The sequence below is a fragment of the Sebastes umbrosus genome, chromosome 12, assembly GCF_015220745.1.
Source record: "Sebastes umbrosus isolate fSebUmb1 chromosome 12, fSebUmb1.pri, whole genome shotgun sequence".
In the NCBI taxonomy this organism is placed as follows: domain Eukaryota; kingdom Metazoa; phylum Chordata; class Actinopteri; order Perciformes; family Sebastidae; genus Sebastes; species Sebastes umbrosus.
This window is the reverse complement of record NC_051280.1, coordinates 4,785,288-4,811,990: the sequence shown is the minus strand read 5'-3', so window position 1 is coordinate 4,811,990 and position 26,703 is coordinate 4,785,288. Positions and strand designations below refer to the sequence as shown.

General features: G+C 41.0%; 1 protein-coding gene and 1 non-coding gene across 2 annotated transcripts in view; one reads left to right on the top strand and one right to left on the bottom strand.

Annotated features, from left to right (window-relative positions):
- Positions 1-26,703, top strand: part of LOC119498731 (contactin-associated protein-like 4) — a 156,113-nt gene that overhangs the window by 79,405 nt on the left and 50,005 nt on the right. The window contains exons 9-16 of the mRNA XM_037787780.1: positions 730-879; positions 1,279-1,450; positions 10,429-10,535; positions 13,248-13,367; positions 14,674-14,874; positions 21,729-21,891; positions 23,654-23,781; positions 25,515-25,685. Coding sequence (XP_037643708.1) covers positions 730-879; positions 1,279-1,450; positions 10,429-10,535; positions 13,248-13,367; positions 14,674-14,874; positions 21,729-21,891; positions 23,654-23,781; positions 25,515-25,685 — 1,212 coding nt within the window. The remainder of the gene's footprint in view (positions 1-729; positions 880-1,278; positions 1,451-10,428; positions 10,536-13,247; positions 13,368-14,673; positions 14,875-21,728; positions 21,892-23,653; positions 23,782-25,514; positions 25,686-26,703) is intronic.
- On the bottom strand, positions 2,091-2,173 carry trnal-uaa. The gene has a single exon. It is a non-coding gene; the product is annotated as a tRNA-Leu (tRNA).

Genomic DNA, 26,703 nt, shown 5'->3' with positions numbered 1-26,703 from the left:
CAAAATCTCATGCACTGGGAGGGGGTTTAGCAAACTGTCAATTCTAACCGTCTCTCTAATACACTAAGGTTTGAACCAACAAGCTCATCTCTCTGTAATAAAGTCTCCAATGTTTACTTTGTGAGCTACTGTATCATCCTTAAAGCTCTGGTCACATCACTCCGGCAGACCGTAAGATGACTGGGGTGTGTTCTTGGGCAAAGTATTGTCAGTAAAAAAAATAGCGGAGATAATGAGATATTGATTTATTCCCTCGACTCCCTAACAACATACAGATTCACAAGGCAGGCACAGCCTTGCTGGTACTTGTTGCAGATCAATCGCACAGAGGATGCAGGAAGTGGAGTAGACGCCTGTGTGGTCTGCACTCACCTGCCCCCGACAGTGTTTGCAATCTATTTGTACCAAGTCTACCACCGATCTTTGCTCATTTTTTATTCTCGACTGATAATATTCTTCTCAATACTGTTTCAGTTTGAGAAAGAATATGATTTACAAGCTGTTTCCAAATCACAATACGGTGCATGTTTGGCAGGTCGTGGTGTGATATGATATATAATTTGGTCATTATTACTCAAGTGCCCATGCTTGGCTTCAGCCTTGGAAAAAACATCTTGCACCACCAACATGCGCTGCAGGTCTTAGCAGCTCAATGTGCAGCCATATACACATGGGGAATCTATTTTTCATTAGTGTGTGTGTGTGTGTTAATGGGTATTTGGCTCCCAGGTTCTGCTCTGAATGACGGCCAGTGGCATTCAGTGGAGCTGAACTCCAGACGAGGTCGTCTGAGCATCGCTGTGGATAAAGAAGAAGGAGGCAGCGCTCAAGCCAGTCCCTCATTTCCTGTCACCGTAGAAAGTCACCTCTTCTTTGGTGGTAAGAGTGGAGCAGGTCAACAGTATCTTTCTAAACCATTAAACCCTGTCAAGGATCAAAGAGCTTTGTGGAAGTTGATGTAAGATCTAAAAATAGTTGAATGAAATTGTGTTTACACAGAGGAATTCACTAGAAAAATCTGCCCATAATGCAGTATTATATTTTGGCAACTAAATTTACCAATTACAGTCACAGGTCACAGGATGATCAAGGTATGTATGTCTTTCAGTATTTAGAATTTCATTGTTCATGTCAATTTACACAATATTTCGTAGACAAGATGTTCAAATGAGTCAGCTCATCTCTGAAAACATGTTAGTGATAACATGATAGTTTACGTTTTTTGATTGTTTTCCATATGGAAAACTCTTCCTGATGTTCCCTCTCTCTTCTTTTCAGGTTGTCCTGCTGAAGACGACAGACAGGGGTGCAGAAACCCCTTTAATGTGTTCCAGGGCTGCATGCGTCTCTTAACTCTGGACAACCAAATTGTGGACCTGATCATGGTGCAGCAAAAGCAGCTGGGAATCTACAGCAACCTGCAGATCGATATGTGTGGAATCATCGACAGGTCAGTCTTCAAAGAAAAAAAATTTCTCATTTGTAAAGACACATTTTTATTGCTTTGCTATTACACCTAATGTAAACATCCCCTAATATTCTGCACAGCTCATAGGGCTTTAGCACACCAGCATTTAACCGGTTGCCATGATCAGTGTGTTTGCTCAGGGAGGTGATGTAAGCTATGAGCTTTGGCTACTTTGACAAATGAATTGTGACTCTAACTGATTGCAAACTGTCTTGACAGTGCTGACATTTGATGCTTCAAGCATCATCTATCTTGTGAGGATGCATGAATGAGTTTTGCTGTGCCACTTCCTGGTCTGACTGGACATCGATAATGTGTAGCTGCTTTATTTCAACTCCCTGTAATCAAAAACCACCTACCAGGGGTGGGTTGGAACCTACAAAAAATTGTGTCCATTGCATCTTGGGTGCAATGTCTTGACCACTCGGTTATCTTGGTGACTTCAGCTACTGTTTTCAAACAGCACAGAACCACTATGGCAGAAAAAGACCAAGTCGAGGATGAAGTTCCCTGCTGTAACTTGCCCACCATCAGAGGAGCAGTATTCTAATTACTGTAAAGAACTCTCCAACAGAGATTACATTGTGCAGATATCACAGTGATCCCAATACACATGTCAAATTACCAGGAGTGGGGTTCGAACCCACGAGGACTGTTGTCCATTGGATCTTAAGTCCAACGCCTTAACCACTCAGCCATCCTGGTAACACAAGAAAATTGCTTGACAGGTCAAAAAACAACCTTGTAAAAATAAAGAGGTGAACAGAAAAGAAGTACGAGCACTTGGAACTACAAGTCAATATTTCATTGGATTTTGGACCCAATGACTAAAGCACCATTGAGATTGAGTACTTATAACAAACACACAGTGTGCTTGAGAAGTGAGGTTTAAACCAACAAAGACACTTTGCCACTTGTTACCTCCGCCAAGTCGAAGAAAGGAGATTATGTTTTCAACAGCATTAGTTTGTTGGTTTGTCTGTCTGTCTGTCTGTCTGTCTGTCTGTCTGTCTGTCTGTCTGTTAGCAGGATCACTCCAAAAGTTCGCAATGGATTTGAATGACATTTTTTGGAGGGGTGGGTTGTGGCACAATAAACAATCCATTATATTTTGGTGGCGATCCGGATCATGATCCGGATTCAGGAACATTTTTAAGTATTCCGATCAGCCTGAGCATGAAGACCACAGGGTATAACACATTGCGCAGTGTATCTGATGACGTGTTGATGACGCGTGACCCCGCCCCCCTTCCTCCTTCTGAGAGCAGAGAGATATGTGTGTGGATGTGTGTGCAGAAGCTGCTGTCCATCCACGGTGAGAAAGAACAAAGCGGTAGATGACGGGATGAGAGACAACGTAGTGTAACGTTACACAGATATAACAAGGCTGCTGAATGAGAGAGGCATCTGCCGACACGTTACACGGAAACACATCGTGTTAATAACAAGCCGTCCACCTCACGGTATCGCCAGCTGGGAGCTGTGATCTGTTTTTAAAGTCATGCGTTGGAGGAGGTCTGCGCTCTCTGAGTGCAATTCTAGTTTTGATTAATAACTTCAAACTCTTTCAACAGAAAATGCCCCAAACTAACCATTTGAACGTCATACATTATTCATTGAAACTTGTTATGGAGCAATACACTCAAGCAAAGTAGGGTGAGATGATGACAGGAGCTGGAATTTGTCTTTTGAAACTTTGAAAACTGCTATTTTTATGCCAAATTTATAACTTTTCACAATGTATATAATTAAGATTGCAGCTGTTCGCTGAAATCAACAAACTATTTAAAAAATTCCAGTTATACAAGGTGTTGTATTCATTAAGTCAATATATCGCTTGAATTTGAATTTTCCAATGACCCCAGACGTCATAGTGAGAACATCATTAGAAATATCAAATTACTGCATTGTACATGGAAGAGATACATATCAGATGTGCTTTTGCTCTTGTTATTGGCAGAATTTATATAAAGCCAGTTGGGAATTAGTCAGAATTAATGTGTCATCGTGAGTGGTGTTTAAAAGAAAGGAAGAAATATGTGATTGTTTATTGACAGAATCATACCACTTAAACAGGGGGCTTAAAGACACAGGCGCTAAAACGCAGGTTTATTCAGACAGACAGTATGAGAAAAATAACGTGCTTTATGAACATTAAAGCATGTAAACTTGTCCTAGTAGTAGACACGATGCGAAAGGAGAGTTAGAGTGTTGGAGACAGAAACGCTCAATAGGTTTACATACACAAAATATTCAGTTTTATGCCCTTTTTCAGAAATAGACATAATGTAATGCCGTAAAAAAAACAATTGAGACAAATATTCTGAATGAGCTGTATACATATTTAAATAATGCTCCTAAAACCTGAATAATATCAGCATATCCCACATGTCTTAATCGGAAAATGCTCCATTCAGAATAAGATCTAACTCAGAATATCCAAACAGAATATGCCGTTTACATGACCCGTATCAAATTCATGATATTGTCATATTCTGATTAATAGTGGAATATTAGTGTGCATGTAAACGTAGTCAGTGATGCACTTCTTTTCCAATCGTGGAAAAAATTTAGACATTGATGTATCAATGACATTTTAAAGAAAAAAACAACAACATCAATGTTTTGAAGACAAAAATGGTAGAAACGACTCATCATAGGTGATGATCTAAAAGCTCCGATCGAAGCAAAAGAATCATTTCTATCTGTTAATATAAAAATATTGATTTTAGTCGCGTTTTCTAAACCCTCGATTAGGTTTTAGATACAATGAATTGCAACTTATGCTGCCACTTCCATATGCCGTAAGGCATCTCAAGTTGAAATTGAAATGAATTGAACCTCATGGAAACAATAAATCATTTTCAATACAAGCCATTGATGTTAAGGTGATAAACGAAAGTATAAATATGTATGTCAGCAATAACAATGCAGAATCAGAGCTGAGACAGAGAGAGAGAGAGAGAGAGAGAGACATGAGGGAGGGAGCGCAGAACAAATCGTTTTCCTGTTTTGGTGCCGCACCAAATAGCAGCACAATTAATGAGACAATTACGACAATTATAAACCATCCCCTATAGGGCATAACACACGCACACACACGCACGCACGCACGCACGCACGCACGCATGCACACACACACACACACACACACACACACACACACACACACACACACACACACACACATACATTAAACTGCATGTAAACACCAACATACACACAAATATTGAACTAACCACATATATCCTTGCAGGATAAGGAGAATCTGCTCGAGTGGTTTTAATGAACTGCTTCCCTGTTTCAGCATTAATTAGATTATTCAGCAGAATCCAGTTCCTGCTCAGATCTGATTTTCACTGAAACAAACCCACGAAAAAATCCTGTTTTCCAGTAAAGAGAGAAAAACAAATCTACCTCATGTTCTCTCACTGTAATCCTGCTGATTGCATTTTGGGCCCATGGGATATATTGTACTATAAAGTCAGGTGGAAAATAGACTCACCGGCACAGTTTCAATGTGGTGGTCATACTTCAAAGCAGGTTATTACATCTGCAGTGGTGTGTGTGTGGATGTGTGTGTGTGTGTGTGTTATTATTGTTGCCAGTAGCAAAGAGTATTATAAGCCCAAGCAAACACTCCATTAAGAGCACAAATGGAACTCAAACCCACAAGGAGCCTCTCCATTACAACATCAGCTCAACACCTCGTATCACCTCATAACAATGTTAACACACACAGGTAAATCAGTGTTATGATGTGTGCATGTGCACTGTTTTGTATTTCATTGCCGTTATCATTAGGCTACATTTTCATATTTACACTTGTCTATTCACTGAAACAGCCTACTGATTCCAACTCGGTTTTCATGAACCTATTACTCCTTCTTGAATTTCTTGTCATTTTTCCTTTTGGTCCAAACTGGATCCAAATGTGGGGAAGGGCTGAGTATTTTCTAACACATCTGAATCGGTGCACCAGTCCAGAGTCCAGAATTATTTCCCTTCGTGTTCATGTGAATGAAACCGAGGCTGGGCCGAGGGCTGGGAGGCGGAGTTAAAGAAAGCGCTACCACGCCTGCTCTATGGGCCCGATAGAGTGCTCCAGGGATGACGTGGTTTTGTAGGCCAACCAGGAAGTTAGCATCGCCCTGGTTCCCTCGATATAAAGCCAATGGGATTTTTCCATTGGGTTTTGGATTATTGCAGAAAATAAGCTCTGTAGCAAACACACGTTTATGACACTTACACGTTTTGTTCAGCAGGATAATCTTCACAAATGAACACCACTTCTATGATTTTTGAAGTGTAAATGCAATCTCCAGAAGTTAATAGCTAACGTTAGGCTATAAACGAACTACATCATGGTCGCTTGAGCACGAGTGTACACAACGAACCTGTAAAGGCGGACGATTCGGCGTGATGATGTTTAATAGTCTCATTTAGCCGCTTGTTATCAACCGCGTTTTTGATGACACGTAAAAGCTTCAAAATTCATTAGTGGGATGTTCATTGATACATTTTTGTGTTGTAGAACAAAATGTTAAAATCTCTTCAGCTTGTGTTAACCACAGACCTTATTTAAGGCATCTAACTAAAAACCCATCCGAAAAACCCATTGACCTCCAGATGAGGGAACTGGAAATGTTAAAAATGATAACTCTTTTCCAGGTTTTAGGACTCATTCCTGCAGCACTCTATCACAGAAACCTGCAGATCCTGTCTTAACTGTTTGGTAACCATGGTAATTAGGGTTAGTTCCTGATTTAAGAAAAAAAAGACATTACAGATGAACAGCTCCGAAGTCAATGTTCCTATCTTAACTTAAGATAGGAAAACTGTATTACAAAAGCATCTCAAAATCTTAAATAAACTCTCCTAACTTTAGGATTACCATTAAGCTGTTCTAACTTTCACTTTTCAACCACTTTTCTTTCTGCTCTTTGGACATAGACATGGTCTTCCACTTTGTATCTATTTTCTTTTTGATAGCACCAACACTCCGCTATCTTAGCCCGCTCTCTTTCTTTTATCTCCCGTGTTAGCGTTGTTTTAAATTTCCCAAAAAGTACAGCTTTGGATTTCTCTACAGGTGTTTTACCAACACCACTTACTCATCTGTCTCGAAGTTAAGTAAGTATGTCTCAGAGAGAATAACAATGGTTACAAAGTTGTTAAACTCGGCAAGATGAGAAAAGTACGCGGGGGAGACCGTAGCTTTGGTCTCCAGGACCGGAGTCTCTGCTGTACTCTGCTCCTCTGCTTGCCTTCACTCACACACCGAGCTCGTTCTCACTCTTTCGCTCCACTCTCAGGTGCATGCGCGCACACTCCACACTGCAGAAGAGTTAGTTTAGCTCTGAGAATATCTAGTGAATGTACAGTGGACGTTTGTGCGGAAATAACTGCTGCAGCTCCTCCAGACCAACAGAGGTTTCCCGTGTCTTGTGAAGTGACGGGGCTCCGCAGAGAGAAACGTTATCGTCTCCGACCAAAACTCCGGTGTCTCCCCTGTTCCCTCCGGCCGCGGTCGGGAGGCTGAGGCAGGAAAAGCCAACACTAGGATCAGCAGTGATTCATGGAGAGACCTTCGTCTGGTCAGCTAACATTACTGCCAAGCAGCTGAAATATAGAGTGATATTGTGCTTTTAGCTGACATGTGTCGCCTCACTGTGTTGAGCGATGCTGGCTCATGTCTATGTAGAGTGAGCGCAAGCGCAAGCGCAAGCAACAGGACGCTGACTTTCGTTGACTTAACGGCCACAGGTGTCGCTGTTAACAAGTCATTTCTGATTCTTACAAACAGTCCCTTTAAGTTTCTATAATACGGCCCCTGGTTATTAATAACATTCAACGAAAGCATGTTGATGAAGATGTCAATGGGGTTGGAGGTTGTTTTATTTTTGTTGGTCTAAATTGGCCACAAGGCTCACAGAGTACTGCGGGATAGTGGGCTGTTGGACACTGAGTTAGTGTTTAAAGGGTTGTTGTATGGGCGCCTCAGGGCTGACTGTAAATACTGTGTCTCTGTGAATGACATTTCAATGGATGTGAGTTTTTAAATGAGGCTGTTTGCAGTCTGAAAGAGACTCAACTGGTTATCCATCTGTGACACGGCATTGTTTTGTCTCTGCAGGAGAAACTGCATGGTTGTCAGGAGCTATCAGTGTTATGTTTTCATGATATATGTGTGGGGTGGTGGTGTGTGTAAATGCGCCTGGAGTGTGTGTGTGTATTGAGGGGGAGGGGTGTTTATTTCTTCTATTTCTTTTTCTGTGTGGTATACAATGTGTTGTGACTGGTGCCTGATGTCTTATTAAAGGAGGGAAGAAGTCAAGTCTCCCTCTCTCCTTCTCCTTTTCCTGTCTCTTCTTTATCTTAAACATGCATCTTCTTCATCATTATGGCTGAACAAAGAAATAAACGCCAGCCCCAAGAATCATATCTGTTAATGTTTCTAACAGATAGACAGATATCACTACTAGCACACTAAAATTCAACATAAAGGATAAGACAGCAGCAGGCAGCGGTAGTTTAGGTTCAAAGTTAATGTGTAAATAGTACGGCTGTCAAATTTAACACGATAATAACGTGCAAATTAATTTGAACGCCGCTAATTTCTTTAACGCATTAATGCAACTTGCGAATTTTAGGTTGTAGCGGGCTCAGACTCAGAGTTAGAGTGAAGATACTGGTATCATATGAAACTAGAAAAAACCTAAGGAATCCATTGGTGCTAACCTTGTCCTAGCTTGTAGCCAAGGAGTCTAAATAGCGCTCCAAACTTACGCTAAATTTTGGAGAGGAAAAACTGGCATGGCCATATTCAAAGGGGTCCCTTGACCTCTGACCTCCAGATATGTGAATGTAAATGGGTTATATGGGTACCCACGAGTCTCCCCTTTAAAGACATGCCCACTTTATGATAATCATGAAGTTGGCACACTGACACACTGACAGCTGTTGTTGCCTGTTGGGCTGCAGTTTGACATGTTATGATTTTAGCATGTTTGTTATGCTAAATGCAGTACCTGTGAGGGTTTCTGGACAATATTTGTCATTGTTTTGTGTTGTTAATTGATTTCCAATAATAAATATATACATACATTTGCATAAAGCAGCATATTTGCCCACTCCCATGTTGATAAGAGTATTGAATACTTGACAAATCTCCCTTTAAGGTACATTTAGAACAGATTAAAAAAATATGTGTGGTTAATGTATGTGTGATTAATTTGTGATTTATCGTGATTAAATATTTTTTTCGATTGACAGCCCTAGTAAACAGCTCACTTTAGATCACAGTGGTGTGGAGATGAATGGATGAAAAACAAAATCACACTGTAGCAGGCTGCTGATTCAGCGCTTGTATCTAAATAAAGGGGAGGTTGCAGCCTCAGTTCAGTCATCTGTTTTCTCTTCAATAGTCCCGCCTGGGTTTGGCCAAACACACACTCAAACACTGTCACATACGTTTACATTCAAAACAAAAAATTCTTGATATTATGATATTAAAGGTCCCATATTGTAAAAAGTGAGATGTTCATGTCTTTTATATTATAAAGCAGGTGCTTTATAAATACTGTGAAAGTATCAAAGTGCTCAATATATAGCCCGTATTCAGAAATTTGGGGTTTGAAACAAGCCGTTAGGATTTCTGTCCATTTGTGATGTCACAAATCTACAATATTTAGATTAATACACGGTTTTAAACGTAAACATTCTAAATGTGCCTCAGTTTATTTCATGTTGCATTGTATGTTAATGACATCAGCTGACAGGAAGTAAACATGGACCCTAACTGTTGCCAGGCAACGCAATTCTGTTGCAATTCCATTGAAATGCACTAAAATGGAGCGTTTCAGACGGAGGGTAAATACAGGTATATTCAGGCAGACAGTATGAGGAAAATAAAGATTTTTGGAACATTACAGCACGTAAACATGTTCTAGTAGAAACACAAAATACAAGTATGAACATGAAAATGAGCACGATATGGGACCTTTAACAGAATCGTGCAGACTATCAGCCCCCGCAAAAAAACAACACACACAAACACATTTTGCACATTCACAAAGGTAGAAGTGAGAAATGTTGATGACACTGGATCGGAGTCAAGTGGGTGTTATCATGTTTTAGCATCTGTGTGTGTGTGTCTGTGAATTGAAGGAGTCGGCCATGGAAGCAATCCTTTTGGGTAAAAATAATGTTATGTTTGTCAGAAAAGGGGTTTCAAAAGAAGCCAAGACAGATTTTTTCCAAAACCTCCCACAAAGTGTTGCCTAAATGGAAAATATGACCTCCTCCGTATATTAAAGATTAAATATTGTCTCTTTCCACAATTTACATTATTCGTGACCTTTTCACACACATTTGGACATTTAAACAAATATGCTTGAGTAAAGTTAATGAAAACACTTTATGTAACAGACTAATTTTGAAAATTATTTCAAGCACACTTTGTGAGAGTTTGAAAAAAAACATTTTTGGATAGTTTTGTGTCCATTTACACACTGAGCCTACTCGCTCATCGTAATATAAATGACTCAGCGAAAACATAAAAAGATGTTTCAGCTGGTTTTAAAAAAAAAAGTTTACTTCTCTAGACAATAATGGATGAAAGGTGTTTTTTGGCACAGACTGCTTTTGTCTCTTTTGAAATGTTTTTGGCAGGAAGCTCTGCAGAATTGTTTCCAAATGTTCAAGCTGCCAAAACAAGCAAATGGATTTTTCAAATCTGCTGTCTCAGAATGTATAAAAGAATATATATTAATGTGTTTCTCTTTCTTTGTCTTGTCTTGACAAGAAAAATAAAACCTTCCAGTTCCTCCCACACATGTGTCTATCAGGATAGAAACTTTGCCGACGTCTCTCTCTCTCTGTCTCTCTCTGTCTATCTCTGTCTCTGTGTCTCTCTCTCTCTCTCTCTCTCTCTCTCTCTCTCTCTCTCTCTCTCTCAGGTGTTCTCCCAGTCGTTGTGAGCACGGCGGCCGCTGCAGTCAGTCCTGGACCGTCTTCCACTGTAACTGCTCTGAGAGCGGCTACAGCGGGGCAACCTGCCACAGCTGTAAGTCAAACATCAGCACACACATATACAGTAGGGCCAGATTAAACCACTAGAGTGCTGTCAGCCACCAATGACCTCTTAACGGCATCTGCAAGATTTCACCGACCGGGGGGAAAACAACTGATCAGAGCTGATTTGGAGTCTGCCGTCCAGCTGCTGTCTATGAGCAGCTGTCAATCAGTCGCGAACTCCGACCAAACGGTCAAACTAGGCAGCGCTGATCAAATATGAATCAATATTCTGTTACTGTAATGCCTATTTTCTAATCAGATGTTTTCAGAATCATCTTGTAGTGTACTGTTTAGCTGTAAAATGAGAAAGTTTGTGACCCAGCAGCCATGTTGAGATATGCTGAGGAAATACTAAGCACAGCCCACCAGCCATAACACAGCCAATAGGAACGCTCTCTCTCTCTGAAATGACCTGTGATTGGTCAAAGTCTCCCATTTTTTTAAAGCCTGAAAATAGAGCCATGAGGAGGAGCAGAAGTCTAGTTTTTTTCTCAGAACACTTGAATTACAATATGCTGAAAGGTTATTATGGAGATTTTGACCAATGATGCCAAAAATATACTGCCTACTGCCACTTTAAAAGTCGTTTTCAACACAACACAGGGCATAAACATGTGATAATAACCAACATGTTCTCATCCCAACTCGTCACATGCTGACGCTTTGTCAGTTTTTCGGTCTCAGTAAACACGTTCTTAATGTTGTGAATTAAACAAAAAACACTTTGGTTCAGGCAATAAAACCACTTAGTTAGGTTTAGGAAAAAAAACTACATGGTTGGCTTAAATTGACTTTGTTTGTATATTGAAAATGTAACTTGACATTGTGAACACGGGACATGAACAAACAGCTGATGGCAAGGTCAACGTGAAACGTAACGCACGGGACGCAAACAGCGGCCTCCTGGATGAAAACCTTGTGATTGTTGGGCCCATCCACCTCACCTCCCACCTGCCCTGTGTGTGTCTTTGGCTCTTTAAACTATGTCACCACAGCGCCTTCCCTGAGCGGTTACTGTTGCCACGGATGGGTTTACATTGTAGTTAATGGAAAGCACGGTGTGTCTTCTACCGTGGCGGTAACTAACGCCGACAGCCGTGACAAAGTGTCGGTATTTGATGCCCTTGGAATGATCAATCATTTTTGATTTTTCAGGATTTAACTAAGACCTTTAAGACTTTAACCAGGTGCTAAAATAACCATAAAAAACATGAATCATGCTTCAGTTGCTACGAGTGGAAACTGTAATGCATGAGTGATAGCCAGATGTTTTGTTGATTGATGATTATGTCGATAAAAAAAAATAATTCGAGCAGCATGCTTTTGCCTCCAAAATGTATTTGCTGTTGCAGATTTGTAGCACATAAATGTAATTTCTCGGAGACGTGGTTGGACACAGATTTAGACAAAGAGAGAGAGCAAGAGCTAGAGAGCTTTGACAGATACAAATTAGAATCAAGTGAGAGGCAAAATGTGAGAACAAGAAAGGCTGATAATGAGTTTCCTTTTACATACAGTTACTTTTACGGGCAAATTGAAAAGAAAATCAACAAATATGACTTAAGGTAGAAAAGTAACAGCAATAGCACTTACAGCGAAACACTAAAGGGAAGAAAAATGAATGAATGAAGCAGCCTGGAGACTGCTAGGACTTTCCTTTGTTGCTGCTTTTAGGAACATGTCAGTTCATAATATTGTCAAGGGTATTCAAGAGACTTTTCAAGCTGGCAGTTCCAAATGGCAAAGAGCCTTAGTTTACAGTTTGAACTTCAATCTGCCAATCACAGGTGCACTTACCAGCCATATTGTTCAGTAATTACAGTTGTACAGATTTTACATTTAGTGTAGGTGTGGCAAATTTTGAGTCATGACAGACCCAAAAAAAAGTGTTTTAGTTTTTGTATGGGGCCATTTTTTTTAAAATAAAACAACTCCTTCATGTGATGCCTGCCCGGGTATCCCCCTCCTCCCCCCTCCACTGCAGAATGTTTATAAAACCTGCTTGTATGTGAGAGATATGATGAAGGTTAATGAGACTGTAGCCGTGACTAAACTGCCAAATACTGAATGAATAAATTAAACCGCAGCAGAGACGTGAGCTTTGGTCAGATCTACTGTACCGATTCTGTGCCGATCCCTTCGAGGCAAATCCTTCAAACCAAAAGATTTTATAGCTGATGTTTTGTGTGGAAACCTTTCCTGACCACACTGAGTGAATATGATGAATAAGAAGAGAGATAAACAGGTAAACAGAGTGTGGGAACCTTGAGATATGGATTTGACTCGAAGGGGCTCGATTCTTTGATTGCAGAGGACGACTGGTTTGTGTGTGTGTGTGAGGAAGGCGGGAGACTTGTAGAGACAGAGAGGAAGAGGCAGGGCTGATAAAGGTCTAAAGTTGTATTTATTGAGCCCTCGTTCTCCCATCAGTCATTACTGTCCTCTCCAGTTGGATTAATCTTTACTTTGGGGGACGCTGCTACAGAAATAAAACTTAACATGACTGTCTTCACTCTGGTTATGAGACGGTGATTGAGTGGTGGCAGCACCCATAATCCTCCACAGTGTGCCGTCTTCATTCCCCCCCCCCCCCCCCCCCCCCCACCCCCCCCCCCCACCCCCCACCCCTCAGCTCCTGTGTGTCTCTTCTTCTTCTTCTGATGTGATTCATGTTGAGCTGATCTCATTATTTTCCTCCCAGCTGTGTACGAACAGTCCTGCGAGGCGTACAAACACAACGGCAACACGTCGGGACATTTTTATATCGACGTGGACGGCAGCGGACCAATCAAACCGCAACTGGTCTACTGCAACATGACAGGTGACACACACACACACACAGACACACACACACACTCCCCCTCTTCCTTGAATCATCACTCAACGTTTATTATGATTAACATTTACATAATTGTAAATGATGATGCTCCTCTCATCACGCTCTGATCCACTTTGTCTTCCATCCCCTGTTTTCTACAACACTCTCTCTTTCTGTCCCTTTACCCACCTCAATCCCTCTCTCCCACATTCATCTCCCTGTCTACTGTATATGTCTTGGTGCTTTATATCATTTGTATATTGACGATAAAGAGCTTTGTTCACTTTATTTTTCTCTCCTTTCTTTGTATGCATTTTTCTCACCATCTGCATCAGTACTCCACATGATTTACATAATTGTTTAAATTTGAATAGTAATTTTCTAATTCTTTGACAGGATATTTTGGTGATATACATGCCATAGTGAAATGCCCTATGTATGATACAATTGTAAGATTTATTATGCATATTTTATTTACCTCTGTCATCGTCAAGTCCTTTGATAGTATGATGTATTAAAGAAGAAAATAATGCCGTCTTTACCTAATTACCTGGATGGTAGTGTTTCCTCAAATTGTTTTAAACAATTAAACTCATTTCTGTTGTGTTCTGATTGGATAATTTAGCCAGCATCTATGTATATATACAGTATGGAACTGTTTTGGAGAATTCCCATATACCTGACGAAGGTTGAGCACACCAAAACGTTGTAAATGAATAAATATACTAGCAGTAAGTGAGAGAGTGTGCAGGGGTTTTTATCACTTTAAAGGACCATTGTATAGGATTAAGTAGCATCTAGTGGTAAGGTGGCAGATTGTAACCGACACAATACCCATCCACTCAGCCTTCCCTCTCCGTGTCGGAGAACTATGGTGGCCTTCAGGTAAAGTCCAGTGTTTGGTTTGTCCGTTCTGGGCTACTGTAGAAACATGGCGGTACAACATGGCGGACTCCGTGAAGAGGACCCGCTCTCTATGTAGATATAAAAGGCTCATTCTAAGGTAACGAAAGCACAACGATTCTTAGTTTCAGGTGATTATACACTAATGAAAACATAGTTATGAATATTGTATTCAATTTATGCCAATAAATCCTGCTATATCCTACACACTGGACCTTTAACACAAAAAAGTGAAATAGAAATAAGTTACTTTTCAAAGTTAAAATCAGAGATGGGAAGAATAACTTCCCTTCCTGATCTTCAGCCCACCAAGTTGAAGGCAGAAGCCAAAATTCATTTGATCAGATAGTGAACTTCTCATCATAGTAACGGTTGTGTTTTCTTGTGTCTGTCTGTCTTTGTACAGAGGAGAACACATGGATGGTGATCCAGCACAACAACACAGAGCTCACCAAAATCCGACCGTCTCCAGGAGTTAACCAGCATTCAATTCACTTTGACTACTCGATTAAAGAGGAGCAGCTATTGGCCATTATCAGCCAATCAGAGTACTGTGAACAGGAACTGTCTTACCACTGCAGGAAGTCCCGCATCCTCAACACTCCAGGTAAAGGCCTGCTTGTTTACCTGTTTAGCTGGCTCTTTGACCATCCTGACTCAGATTTCCCTCAAACCAGAAAAAGTAAGATGCCTAAAACTGGGCATACACTGTACCATTCTAGAAATGTTGTAATTCCTTCTCTTACAGTATGATTAGATCGTTTGTGATGTAAAGCCAAAGATCACGATTTATGTGTTCACACTTTACGGTCTGGCTGTCAGCCATGACCTGAGTGCTCACACTCTACGTGTAAAATAAAAAAAAAAAACACGGCCTGTCGGCTGCTGCGGGCCGTTCTGGCTGTTCACAATTGCCAATAAAGATTTGTTTGACAGCTCGGAGGCAGTTAAAGTGTGTTTGCTAACAGAGGTCTGTACGGGTCACGTGGCTAACAAGGCAGAAACGTGCTGCTTTGATAATGTGTGCCATCCTGTCAGCTGAAACGTCTAAAAAAAAAGAGACGCTGGCGTTATTGGACTCGCAGGTGGCTAGAAAGATGTGGACACTATGGCTTGTCCATTTTGCAGAGAGAATTGGAGGTATGCTAACTACATTTACTATAGACATCTATTGTACATTGTTATCTTGAGCTACAATCTGATTACTGTAAAAAAAGTAGAAAAAGGCACTGATGTTGGGGAATCGGCTCGTGGCTCTGCTTCCACTGTGCGAGAGCCTGTAGACGGTTGACTAAAATTTCAGAAAGTCAGAAATTCATTCGACTTTGTGTTGGAGTTAATCGGTCCTCGGTCCTGCCCGCACACAGAACGACCAACAACACCCAACGAAGCTGAAATTCAGTCCGACTCTAACATGAGTCGTAAAGCTCAAAATTCAGGCCAGAAACAGGCTAAAATTGTATGTTGTATGCCCAGCTTTACTTGAAGCCTCTTGACGTAGTCCGGCTCCGTGTTTTATGTGAAATGTCCTTTCCGCAAAAGAAAAGGTTTAACTCAAACTATGCGAAGGCAAAACAAAAGATCATCTTCAAGGTGGTAAAATATACGAGTAGTGTTTTTCTTTTCCAACAAGGACTTGATTTACTCGAGCTGTACCCACCAAACCGTACGGGTAGTTGTTTTACTTGTTTTGCTGTCTTTGAATGGAATTGAATGCGTTATGAGGTATTTTGTACAAAAACAAAAACCTCTGGAGAAAACTCCCCGTGGCTCTACACATCTTTCTCGCTCTACTAGACAAACACTCATTGCTGCAAACTTAATCAGATTCCAAGGATTTTCTTCCCTTTTACCAGTGAGACAGACAAATGGATTGTGTACGATTTGTTTAAATGTATCCTTCTTTCAGATTGAGTCCAATTTAAGTTAGTCTTTCAAACATTTTCATGGTGTCTGTTTGTCTCAATCAAGTCATTAATGGGCCTTTATCACAGCAGACATTACCGATGGATGGCTCTGCTCTATTCAAGTGTTTCAGTGAAGGTGACAGTGAGCCAGCATTCACAATACCAGGACCCTGAAATCAAACCATCGCTTTTCCTAGTTTACAAGTCAAAATATCTTCTGTGAAAAAGGTCTATTTACCATGATGCTGTTAAGAACAATGTTTATGATGAAATTTTACCATAGACTGTATATAAGAAGTGGACGTAGTCACTGTCACATCACCCATTGGTTTGTGTACTGCCATTATGAAGCCTTGAGTTCGGCGACCGCCATCTTGTTTTTTTGCAACCAGAACACCTCTGCACCTTATGACATTAATGCTAGTGATGATGTTGATGACAATGATATTAATGATGATGATATAGATAACGTTAAAAAATAAAATCTGCTTCTATCCACCATATGCGCTGCCTGTCGGCACCTGCATCCGATCGGACTTGAAGCTGTTGTTGGCACTTACTCACGTTGTTCCCTCCTACCTAGATCCTTGCTTGTGTTGTTCGAACTCTCAGGTGTACGTAGCTTTGGGCAAAAGCGTCTGCTAAATGAAATTGTAGAATTACAGACATGAGAGGGTGGAGCTAAGTACAACTGAACGCTGAATAACACATTTTTAGGATACCAAAGGTTATAAATAACTTTCATGAAGTGAAAACACACTGTGAAAGGGTTAAAATTGTAAGACAAAAACACGGACACCTCCCAGACCGGACAACGCTGTGGAAGCGACCTGTCAATCACAAGGTAGCCCCGCCCTGAAGCATCCCCTGATTTATGGTCTATGTGACTCTAAATGGGACCATAATTTACTAAATGAACATCATGCTGTATTGAAGAAGACTTGAAACTAGCGATTGAGACCATAAACTCATGTTTACAATGTTTACTGAGGTAATAAATCAAGTGAGAAGTAGGCTCATTTTCTCATAGACTTCTATACAATCAGACTTCCTTTTGCAACCAGAGGAGTCGCCCCCTGCTGGCTGTTAGAAAGAATGCAAGTTTAAGGCACTTCAGCTTTGGCTTCACTTCTCAGACTTTTCAGAGGTTGCCGCCTGTATTTTACTTGTGGCTAATGTAGCTTATGACAAAGTGGACAGGAAACTATTCATGATTATAATTCTGCTTACATACATCCAACATATATCTCATGCATTATAATAATTTTTCATTTTTAATCACTTGCAATAAGGTGTAATTGTTTAAAAAGCTGCAGTCTATACACGGACATCACAAGAAAAGAGTAGTACATGCTGTGAGCAACAATGTCCAGACAGTTTTTACGGACACTGTAGAATATTCAATCAGTCAGGACTGTTTGGGGGTGTATGCTGTTACCAGGTGCTATGATGAAGACTATGGTTGTGCAGTCAGGCACAATGAAACACCAGAAGAGTTCACTCCAAGTGTGATTTAATGTAGAAACAGGTGGTGTGGCAGGTGAGGCTGGTACAATCAATGCTGAGTTTTATATTTCCCTCAGACAAACAATTGCTGCCACTAGAGAGCCATGGGTTCTGCTGCAGGTAGTGCATCTGAGCTCAATCCCACATTTATAGGCTCTGATCAAGCCAAGCTCCCATGTCCCGCTCCTCGTCAGACAGCTCTGCTCTTCACAACAGAAATCCAATCCAATCCAATCCAATCCAAATTTATTAATAAAGCACATTTAAAAACAACAAAAGTTGAACATGAAAACATATAAACATAAAAACAACACAATAAAACACTAAGACTAATTTAAAACCAACAGGACATTAAAATAATAAAAGCATTAAAACCAATAGGAAAGGAAAAAGGATTAAAATAGTCAACTCTCATGCCGAGCCAAAAGCCAAGGAATAAAAGTGCGTTTTGAGGTTTGATTTAAAAACAGGCAGTGTGGGGGACAGCCCAACACATGGAGGCAGAGCGTTCCAGAGCTTTGGAGCTGCAACTGAAAAGGCTCGGTCACCCCTGAGCTTCAACCTCGACCTCGGGACAGTCAGAAGCAACTGCTCAGTGGATCTGAGTTTCCTCGATAAAAGATGTGGTTTCAAAAGATCAGAGAGATAAGTTGGAGCTTGCCCATTTAACGATTTATATTTTAATAATAAAATCTTAAAATCAATCCTAAAACGCACAGGGAGCCAGTGAAGAGAAGCCAGAATTGGGGTGATGTGCTCACATTTACGTGTACCAGTTAAAAGACGAGCTGCCGCGTTCTGAACAAGCTGCAGGCTCGGCTAACACCAACATAAAGTGAATTACAATAGTCAAGACGTGTGGTGATAAAAGCATGCATTACCTTTTTAAAATCATTAAAAGATGAAAAGGACTTAACCCTGGATAAAAGTTGGAAAAAACTTGATTTCACAACTGCGTTTATTTGCTTGTCCATTTTAAAATCCTTGTCCATTAAAATTCCTAGATTCTTTACCACAGGAAGGACATCCAAGATGCTTTTGCAGGTGGATTAAAATAGTGAGGTCAACTTCTCAGTTTTAAGAGGAGACTCAGAGTGAGTCTCAGAGACATCATTAAAACCAGCAGAAAACTGTACAGCAGTAGAAGGGTTAACAATACAACGCTTACGAGCAGGAGCACACGGTTTAGGTGTTAGACAGGGGAGGAAGATCTCAAACGAAATAGGCATGTGATCAGAGAACACTGCATCACACACTTCCATGTTAAGAACAGGTAAACCAAATGATAAAACAAGATCCAGTGTGTGCCCATGCTCCTGTGTGGGGCCTGTCACAGACTGTTCAAGATTAAAAGAGTCAATAAGATCAAGAAAGTCTTTAGTCAGTGTCTTAGTGTGACAACAGACATGCATATTAAAGTCTCCGACGATTAAAACCCTGTCATATTTTGTCATGAGACCGGCTAAGAAATCAGAAAAGTCGTTGATGAAGTCCTTATTATATTTAGGTGGTCGGTAAATCACAGCGCACAGTACTGAGTGAGATTGATCCAACACAAACATGTTCAGTTCAAAGCTGGAGTAGGAGTCTGGAGATAGCTGCCGACAGTTAAAACGTTTCTTAAAAGTAGTGGCTACTCCCCCTCCTCGTCCAGTGGTCCTCGGACAGTTAAAATATGTACATTCCGCCAGCAAAAGTTCGGAGAAGGAACTTAACTCACCGACACCGAGCAAGGTTTCTGTCACGCACAGAAAATCCAGTCCACGGGAAGAGAAGAAGTCATTCAGAATAAATGTCTTGTTTACTAGTGATCTAGCATTCACCAAGGCCATCCTGGTAGGAGACGAGCCAGCAGCCGTCCGGGGTGCCCGACCCAGCGGCCGAAGGTTATGGGGATTCACCCCACCTCTGCGTAGGCGAGGAGAGCGAAGGTGGGGGATCCGGGTCTCCTCATCTGTGCTGGCAACAGATACCAGCCAGGTGTATACATGATCCGGAGAATGCCAGGAAGCAAAATGGCGAGGATCCGAGCCGTAATCCACTGAAAAGTCTTGAGGAATACTCCCGGGGGACACTGCCACAAAGGACTTCATTTTCACCAGCAGCCCTCCGCGCTTGCCTCGACGTCTCCTCCGGGAGCGCGGAGTAGGTCAGCAGGTATCCCCGATAGGAACGCGGGAAGAGGAGTTTTATGTCCCCTGAAGTCGAACTTTAATATTTTTTCACTGGCAAGTCGGATAGAGAGGAGCGCTTGGCGATCATAGACCAGCAGAGAGTCGGTATTATTAGTGACAGAAACACAACTGACAGCAGCAGACGGCCGGCCACACCGCTGGCGCCATCTTGACTTTATAGACATATGCTTGTGTTGCGCAGAAGAGAAGTTCCAGCAAAATACATGAAATAAAAACAATGTAGAGGGATATTGTAGATTTTTTTTGGGAATGAGGAAATGGATGGACCTTTCCTGACCCCCAACTCACGATGTCCTCATATTACTGATGCTCACAGTACACAATAGCAGACATTTTTATTTCATAGCCAAAAACTTTTCAGTTTCATTGTGAGAGCCAAGATATACTCTTTTCTCGGGGGAAGTGAAGAGAAAGCAAAAGTTTTATATATCCGTTTCTGTCTATCATCTTTGAATGCTCAGTTTGTGCTGTACATGCTGTTTCAGTGTGAGATCGTGTGATGTCCATAAAAGCTACTGTGCTTAAATGAATGACAAGCCTCACGTATTACCAAGCCAAACCTGGTGAAACAGTTATATTCTACATTAAATACATTTCTGTTTTGGTCAAATGGAAGAAGTAAATATCCTTTCTTTTATACAGTAAAGCACTTTTACACGTTTTCTCTCAGCATTCTTGATTTGTTTTTAAGTTTATTTGTGTGAAGATAAAGAGTGAAAACACACTGTTGAACCATGGATGTATTAAGAGAACTGAATACAGCTTTGGAGTCGGGCTCCTGTTCATTCCTATGAGAGTCGCTCAGTGGCACAAGTACCGGATCATCCGACGATCCTCCGCATCTATAGAGTTGCTACAGGAATGAGTCTTAAAACCCTGAGATGAGTTGGCATTTCAGCACTTTCGGTTCCCTGGTCTGGAAGTCAATGGGTTTTTAGTTAGATGCCTGAAATGAGATCTGTGGTGAACACAAGGTTAAGAGATTTTAACGTTTTGTTCTATGACATAAAATATAACATAACATAATATAACATAAAAAACATCAATAAATACCCCACTCATGAATTTTGAAGCCTTAATGTGTCTTAAACAAGGCGATTGCTAACAAGTGGCTAAATGAGACTTCTAAATGTCATCTTTACAGCCTCGTTATGTATACTTGCGTTCATGCTACCATGGTGTAGTTCGTTTATAGCCGTTAGCTTTGAATTTCTGCCGATTGCATTTACACTTCAAAAATCATAAAAGTGGTGTTCATTTGATGAGATTATCTGGCTGACCAAAACGTGTTAGTATCAAAAAGGTGTGTTTGCCACAGAGTTTATTTTCTGCAATAATCCAAAACCCAATGGACAAATCCCATTGGATTTTTATCGAGGGAACCAGGGGATGGTAACTTCCTGGTATACGTCATCCAGGAGCACTCTATCGGGCCCATAGAGCAGGCGGGTAGCGTTTTCTTTAACTCCGCCTCCCAGCCCTCGGTCTGGGGCACATTCACATTAACGAAGGAAAGGAAATTACAACTTTTAGGACCTAATGATTTAAATAGGGGCTTATCAAGTGTTCATACTGGGAAGTTGATTTACCTCCTAAAAAAAATAACCGCTGATTTACAGACATCTCTTTCCCAATGGAAGTCTATGGGAAAAAGTATTTTTGGGCTCAATGGCATCACGTGACGGACTCGGAAGTTGTAGTACTGTCGTTTGACCACTATGGAAATTTGCTTTAAAGCCCGGCGCTCTTCCTGGGGGCTTGTGTTGAACGAAATAATAAGACTCTAATTGAAACAGAAGTTCTCTCATATATGATGTATGCATCAGTTGTTGTTGGTTGTGTGTGTGTTTCAGAGGGCTCTCCGTTCAGCTGGTGGCTCGGTGGTCCCGGACCCGGTCGTGTCCAGACTTATTGGGGCGGAGCTCATCCAGGCAGCCAGCAGTGTGTCTGCGGCCTGCAGGGCGACTGTGTGGACCCACAACACTACTGCAACTGTGACGCAGACCGCATGGAGTGGTACTGAAATCAATAAACACAATTTTGTATATTTTTCTCCACATTTATACACTTTTTTTTCCAGAGTATCTTGCTTCTATAAGTTTACATATTTAAGTTCAAGAATCTACCATCAGCTTGCCACCATGTTTCATGAAAAAAAAAGAAAGAAGAAAAAGAAACAGGAGACCAGTAAATAGAAAGACGAAATGCTCCGTTGTTCAATATTGTATGTAATTTTGAACATGGAGGACAATTTAGTCAGTAATCTGTATATAAATGCAGCTATATACCATTAAATCTGTGGTGGTATTACTTCTGAGAATTTTTGTTTAATAACTGGTACAAGATGATGACGACTGCCTTGTAAAGACAATGGAATTCAACATAAGTAAATAGTATTTAGCAATTTGTTTAGTAATACACTTTCCTAAAAAATTAAAAAAAGTGTTCTTGCTAGTTTGTCATTTTAGTGCCACACCTTGTTGGTGTCTTTGCATGAAAAAAAAAATCGATCTAAACATAGATTTTATAGTTGTGTAAATAAAGATAGAATTATATTTTAAAGCGTAAAGAGAAGTGAGGAAAGGAATTTGTGTTGACATTTTTTTATTTATATCATGCATACAAAAAAGAAGTTGTATAGAAAGCAGCTGTCTCCTAACTATGACGTCACTATGATATTTTTTACTAAACGTAACCAAGTAGTTTTGTTGCATTTTTTTTTTGTGTTGTTTCTATTTACAACATTAACCATGTGTTTAAAACTGTTTAAAATTGAGAAAATACGTTTCCCTCCAAACGTAATTAAAAATGCAGTTTAGTTGTTTGGGGACGTTCATTTGTAGGAGACAGGGTTGCAATAGAAAGAGAATTTTTTTGGCAATTAGACCTCATTGTGATTATATTACTTTCATGCAGTTGCAACCCCATGATGCTAGAATAAGAAGTCCCCCTGATAGTAAAAAGAGGTCTTCTTCTGATGATTGAGATGTAGTTTTTGCTCTTAATTTCTTCTTCTAGAATACTAAACGAGTTCTAACAGTGTCTTGTAACTTTGGCAGTGAAGCAAACAACAAATCGACTGGAATAATTTGAGCAGATGGGAAAAAACAAAAACAAAACCGTTTTAACCTTTCCTCGTGTTGTAAGCAATCCTGCCCTCGCCTTCCTGTCTTGTACCATTTCCCAGTACAAACTGTTTGTGCAACGCCGACTATTTTTACAGACCGGAGCTGCCGCTCTTCAATATTTCATCACACTCACAAAGTGCTGTGTACACTCCCCGTTTCCAGTCCTTCCAGTCATGGATGTATTTTTAATACACAACTTTCCTCAGCAGCAAGGCTAACAGGCGGATTATCTTCGTGAAGCTGCGTGTGGGCGTAAATGGACAGGAGGTGTCTTGTTTTTGGGAGTAGCTGTTCCAAAAACTGCTGGGGATGGATGTTGACTGTCAGGATGGCTATAATTCAGGAATAAATAGGTCCCAGAGAGATTGCACCTACTCATTGCAATGTTTACATCAGCTAGTTACAACGTGTAATATTGTCACTAGAGTGACAAAAAAAACAAACGCTGATGCAAGCAAATGATCACAGTTTGGGCTTCGTGAGTTCATTAAAGTGTATTTGTTGTTCCTCTACATCCCCCCTTTTTTTTCTTCTCCATATTTATATTGTCCTGATCCTCCTCTCCACCTCTTCATCTCCTTTTTTCTCCATCATCTCCTGCTCAATCGACAACTTTTGTTTCTTCCTCTTCGACTTTTCTTTCCCTGCAGGGCTGAGGACTCGGGCCTGCTCACCCATGAGGAGAGCCTCCCTGTCAGGTCGCTGGTGCTGGGTGACATCCAGAGGCCGGGGTCAGAGGCCGCCTACAGGGTGGGGCCGCTCCGTTGTCATGGAGACAGTAAGTCCAGCCCAGTTCTCCAGGTGTCTTGTTACAACATGATGACAGAAACTCTCCTATTATGGAAATTACTCTTATCGCTTGTTTATTTTGTCACCAACAACAAATGCTGGTTTTGTTTGAAAAACTAAATCCTCATACAACACTCAGTCTTCAGTTTTCATCACATAATAACCTTCTAGTTCAGTTATTTCAGGCACAGTGATGCTTTTAAAACAATAGTTTAACATTTTGGGAAATACTCGTCTTTGCTATTTTGGCAAGAGAGTTAGATGAGTAGATCAATACCGCTTTCATATCTGTCTGTGTGATACGAAGCTACAGCCGGCAGCCAATTAGCTAAGCATAACGTAAAGACTGGAAACAGCTACAGTAGCCTGGCTCGGTCTAAAGTTCACTAACACATTAAAGGAACAGCGTGCAGCATTTAAGAGGATCTATTGGCAGAAATGGAAGATAACATTAATTAGCACATTTTCTTTAGTGTATAATCACCTGAAACTAAGAATCGTTGTGTTTTCGTCACCTTAGAATGAGCCTTTTATATATACAGTACATACTACATGCGTTCTCTTCACCGAGCTGGCCGCCTTGTTTCTACAGTAGCCCTGAACGGACAAACCAAACACTGGCTCTAGATTGGGCCATTCAAGTTTTTTTGTTTTTTGCGTGTCGGCCACCGTAGTTCTCCTACACGCTTGGCACACGGGAGAAATGTAACCTCACCGCTACATACCACCAGATTTTACACACTGCACCTTTAACACATTATGTCTCGTTTATTAAATCCATATAAAATCTTGAATTATTCCTTTAAAGGGACTGTTTGTAACTTCTTACTATATAAATCATTGCGGGTCGGTGTCCCATGCGCGCTCGCGTGTGGCTACGCTGTTCAGACTCAGACTCCAACACAAACTACACGGAAGCACCAAAACCGCAAAGTTCTATCTAGTGCAGCCCGTCTGTTAAAAAGTGTTGGCTGCAGTCGGAGATGTAGAAGAGTTGGTTTATCTCTGAGAATATCTAGTGAATGTACAGTGGACGTTTGTGCAGAAATAACTGCTGCAGCTCCTCCAGACCAACAGAGGTTTCCCGTGTCTTGTGAAGTGACGGGGCTCCGCAGAGAGAAACGTTATCGTCTCCGACCAAAACTCCGGTGTCTCCCCTGTTCCCTCCGGCCGCGGTCGGGAGGCTCAGGCAGGAAAAGCCAACACTAGGATCAGCATTGATTCATGGAGAGACCTTCGTCTGGTCAGCTAACATTACTGCCAAGCAGCTGAAATATAGAGTGATATTGTGCTTTTAGCTGACGTGTGTCACCTCACTGTTTTGAGCGATGCTCGTTCATGTCTATGTAGAGCGAGCACAAGCGCGAGCAACAGGACTTAACGGCCACAGGTGTCGCTGTTAAGAAGACATTTCTGATTCTAACAAACAGTCCCTTTAAGTACTGTCTGAAAAATAAAAACCTGGAGATTATAAAAGGTTTTTATTACAGCTGTCAGCCTGTCACTGGGCAACATTACAATATTAACACTCTCTTTCCTCTTAAAATGTTTTGCAATTGCAGTTTTTAAATTAATATATTTTGACACAAATGTCAAAGCATAGCCAGAATTACTGCACACTTGTTTTCAGCTAATTAACTTAACAGGTTGGCTCATTTGTGTCTGAGTTGATTTCTATTTAAAAGATCATGACAGTTGAGTTTTCATCATCGTATTTCTCAGAGAACTTCTGGAACGCTGCGTTTTTCGACAAGGAGACGTCGTACCTCCACTTCCCCACCTTCCACGGAGAGCTGAGCGCAGACATCTCCTTCCTGTTTAAAACCACGGCCTCGTCTGGTGTGTTCCTGGAAAACCTGGGCATCAAAGACTTCATCCGGATCGAACTGAGCTGTGAGTAGGAGCTGGAGGAAATGAAACACAGTGAGAGGGGATGTGTGTGTGTGTATTTTAAGCCCTTTATGGTTATTTTTAGAATTGGAGCCAAACTAAAACACTTCTTTTATTCCTATGTATTGGTCTACAAGTGATGCTGTTAGAAGATGCAGTAGAAGGAAACTTTGGAGTATATCGATTTTTATTGACAGGCTGGTTTGTCTGGAGTTTGTGTTTTCTTCTGGTGCTGCTTGCGTGTCTCCAACGTTTTGTTCTGCTCTTGGTTGCATTGCTCGTTGTTTTCCGATCACTTTCCTTCCCCCACAGAACGCGGTTGAATCCATTGCATGCGCCGCTGTGAATAACGTCTGCTGGCCCACATAGGGACAACATTGCATTCACAACACAACAAATAAAATGTGACCAAGGTGAAATCCATAAAAAGGGAACTCATAATCATTGCAGGGTTGTTTTTTTTTACACCCTTGTTTTTAATTTGACAGTTGTTTTATGAACTCTCAGGAACATTTCAGCCATGACCCTCCATTAATTCCTGTTGATTGATTCTCGTGTAATGCGCATATTTATGGGCCCCATAGTGTGTCATTTAGATTACGACAGTATTAACCAACAGGGTGTTATTTGGTTTATGGGTGCCATGGAAATGTGGCCAGGTGTGAGATGTATGTTTATAGCCTGCCATATATTGTGTCATTTAAAATATAGCTGTATTACCCAACAAGGTGTCCTTGTGCTTATATGGTTATGACAGTGTTGCGGATGGTTTGAGGTATTTATATGCAGCAGTGGTGTGTGTCATTCAGAACGGCTTGTATGGCTCTTTCACCTCACTTTACCTTCTTAGTTTAGTTCAGTTTGCTGTTCTGTGGTTGTTTTTGTGTTGCATTTTTGGAGGAAGTTGTTTTAGAAAATAGGATTTGAAGGGACACACACAGAGAATGTAATACAGGGACACTGCTGCACCAACAGCGTCTCTCCTCGGGGAAATCATTGTCAGCGTGGTTGTTCCAGCTCG